The sequence below is a fragment of the Juglans regia genome, chromosome 16 (genome assembly GCF_001411555.2).
Source record: "Juglans regia cultivar Chandler chromosome 16, Walnut 2.0, whole genome shotgun sequence".
NCBI lineage: Eukaryota > Viridiplantae > Streptophyta > Magnoliopsida > Fagales > Juglandaceae > Juglans > Juglans regia.
This window is the reverse complement of record NC_049916.1, coordinates 28,042,208-28,045,176: the sequence shown is the minus strand read 5'-3', so window position 1 is coordinate 28,045,176 and position 2,969 is coordinate 28,042,208. Positions and strand designations below refer to the sequence as shown.

The following is a 2,969-nucleotide window of genomic DNA, read 5'->3' as shown; positions in this document are numbered from 1 at the left end:
TCCTCGAAGTTTCTTTTTCCGACTACTTGCTTTCAATTGTCTTAAAAAATAAATCAACTCCCATAATAAAGAAATTAGAAACGTATAAAAAGCTTCGTTGAAATTTAAGATTCACATTGATTCATCTAAATTTATCATTTTAATTTTTTTTCACATATAAAATATAATAAATAATTTAATTTTTTAATTTTTTAATTTTTTAAAATTTTAAAATAACTTTATCAAATTTTTATACAAAATATAATAAACAATTTAATTTTTATTTTATTATTCATAAATTATCTCAACTCATCTCTAAATCTAAATCACTCCTAAAGAGAACTAAAATAAAAGAGGTGAGGATCATATATATGGATAATATTATGATGACTATAAGCCTATTTGGATTTAGAGATGAGTTAAAATGATTCAAGATAAATTAAATAAAATATTATTAGAATATTATTTTTTAATAATATTATTATTTTATAATTTGAAATAATTAAATTGTTTATTATATTTTACATAAAAATTTAAAAAAATTATAATAATAATATGAAATAAGATGAATTAAGATAAATTTTTAATCTAAATCGGAGTTAAATGTATCTATCAAATATGCCCTTAGCGCAATTGTATTTTATTTATTTATAAAGATATATTTTTAAATGTATTTAAATATTTTAAAAAATACATAAATTTATTGATAATCATTTTTCAATCATTGATGGAGAGTCCCCCAAACATTTCCTGTGTACATTTGCATGGGCAGTGGGCCATCCAGTACAGTCTATGCCCGTGTGATTTCATAAGTGTCATATAATTAATATTTAAAAAATAAATAAATATAAAAATTATATAAAAATAAATTAATTTTTAATAATTATTTATTTTTTTTCTAAAATGATTATACCACGTTACACCTTTCATGATTATATATAGTTATTATTTTTTTTATACAGTGAAATCTTTCATTTTCTTATCCCTATCTACTAGATATTTTCATTATGGAGAAGAAAAGTCGTTGTCCCACTCGATCGCCTGAGACGACTTTGGCGGAGAAGCAAAGGAATCGTAACCATGGCATTTACCAGCTAATTATATCACATTCATACATTATCGGAAAACATTGCTCACGAGGAATACAATTTAGCATCTGCTCATGATCAAGATGCCAAATAATTATGATACGTAATTAAAGTAGTACTGCTTATTCATGAACTTATTGTTTTTTAATTACTGACAATGATATAATATATATATATATAGACACACATAATTACTAAAGAGCAAAGCTGGCCCCCCGATGACGGATGACCCCCATCTTCGACGTTAATCGAGCTAGTCAATTTAAAGAGCATGAAAATCACGACCCATGCGGCGTAAGAGCGTCATAGGACAATGGCGAAGTGGCTGCAACCGTTGGTTGATGATCCGAACCTGAATAATACTTATTCTTGCATGGAATGTAAGACAGGTACATCTTATCGTTGGGGCAGGTGTGGAACTTGGCCGTCTTGGTGAAAAAAATAGCACATTCCTTCTTTGATTTCTGATTTGGAAGATCTATAATGCAATTCATTCGAACATCAAGAATGCCCTTTCCTATCAACTTCCTGCATTCGGGGCCGACTTCGGTGATGTAGTTGTATGATAACGTGAATTTAGACAAGTCAGGTAGCTTGCAGATGGCCTCCGGGATCGCCCCATAGAATTGGTTCTGAGCCAAATTAAGCAATGCTATTTTGGTCAGGCACTGAAATGACTGGGGTATTGGACCTGTCAACCGGTTAATGCTCACATCAAACACGGTTGCCCGTTTCAAGCGGCCAATCTCGGGTGGCAAGCATCCCGAGAGCTGGTTGTTCAAGAAGAGCACCTCAATGAGGTTTTCTGAAGTTTTGCCAGTGCCAATGCTTCGTGGGATTTGCCCCGTGAACTTGTTGTTGGCAAAAGTGAGATAAAGAGCTGGTGTGGAGCCAAGATTGTCAGGAAGCGTTTGCACAAAAAAGTTGTTATTGATGAAGATCACGTCCACGTCTAGGTTGAACACTCCAGGTGGCACTGTGCCATACAAGGAGTTAAACCGGAGGTCCAGGAACGTCAATTTTTTGGCTGCAAGAACTTCCATTGGAAACTCGCCGGATAACTTGTTGTTGCTAAGATCAAGCTCAAAGAAGTACTTTAGGTTCATGATCTTCTTGGGGACGCCGCCGGTGAAATTGTTGGAGTTTGCATGGAACACGGTTATATCTGGTAACTTCTCCATGAAGTCATAGAGAGGGAGCCCGCCGCCGTCCTTACGGCCAAGCAGGAAGCCATTGAAGTCCACTGCAGCAAGAGCTCGTTGATTGATGTCCGGACGTTTGTCACAAAATAAGCCCTTCCACTTGCATATATCGTTGCCCTTCCATGTCTTGAAAATGCCCTTTGGGTCTGAGGTAGCAAGTCTTTGGAATCTTCGAAGAACGGGTTTGACTAGTTCAAGTCGCGATTGCGGTGGTGGTGGAGATGGTGGCGGTGGCGATGGAGGAGGTGGCGATGGTGGCGGTGGCGATGGAGATGGAGGAGGTGGCGATGGAGGGGGTGGCGGTGGCGGTGGAGATGGGGGCGGCGGTGGCGATGGTGGTGGGGGGCAAACGGGTTCAGGAGGGGGAGGAGGACAGTCTACATATTCAGGAGAAGGAGCAGGAGAATTGCCACCTCCACCACCACCTATGATTATCTCCAATGCTTCTCTATTGGACCCAACAAGAGGATCAGCAGCAGCCACCTCGTAGTGCAAACATTGATGAAGTAAGCATGTCGATAGCAAAAGAAATGGAACACAAAACGAGAGGCCGGTGACCATCTCTGATATCTCTGTGCAAGTTAGCTAGGGACTCTCAAGATCAGTAGATTAGTTCAAGGTAATGTTATATAGAGGGAGCGTAGATTGCATGGAGAAAAGTCAGAGAGGTATTCTCTTCCATTCACGGGCAATACAGATA

General features: G+C 37.4%; 1 protein-coding gene across 1 annotated transcript; it reads right to left on the bottom strand.

The window, feature by feature from the left end:
* Nucleotides 1-1,048: 1,048 nt before the first annotated feature.
* Nucleotides 1,049-2,969, bottom strand: LOC108999137 (uncharacterized protein At4g06744-like). Its single transcript, XM_035686311.1, has one exon. The coding sequence runs from the start codon at nucleotides 2,828-2,830 to the stop codon at nucleotides 1,346-1,348; it is 1,485 nt and encodes a 494-aa protein (XP_035542204.1). The 5' UTR covers nucleotides 2,831-2,969; the 3' UTR covers nucleotides 1,049-1,345.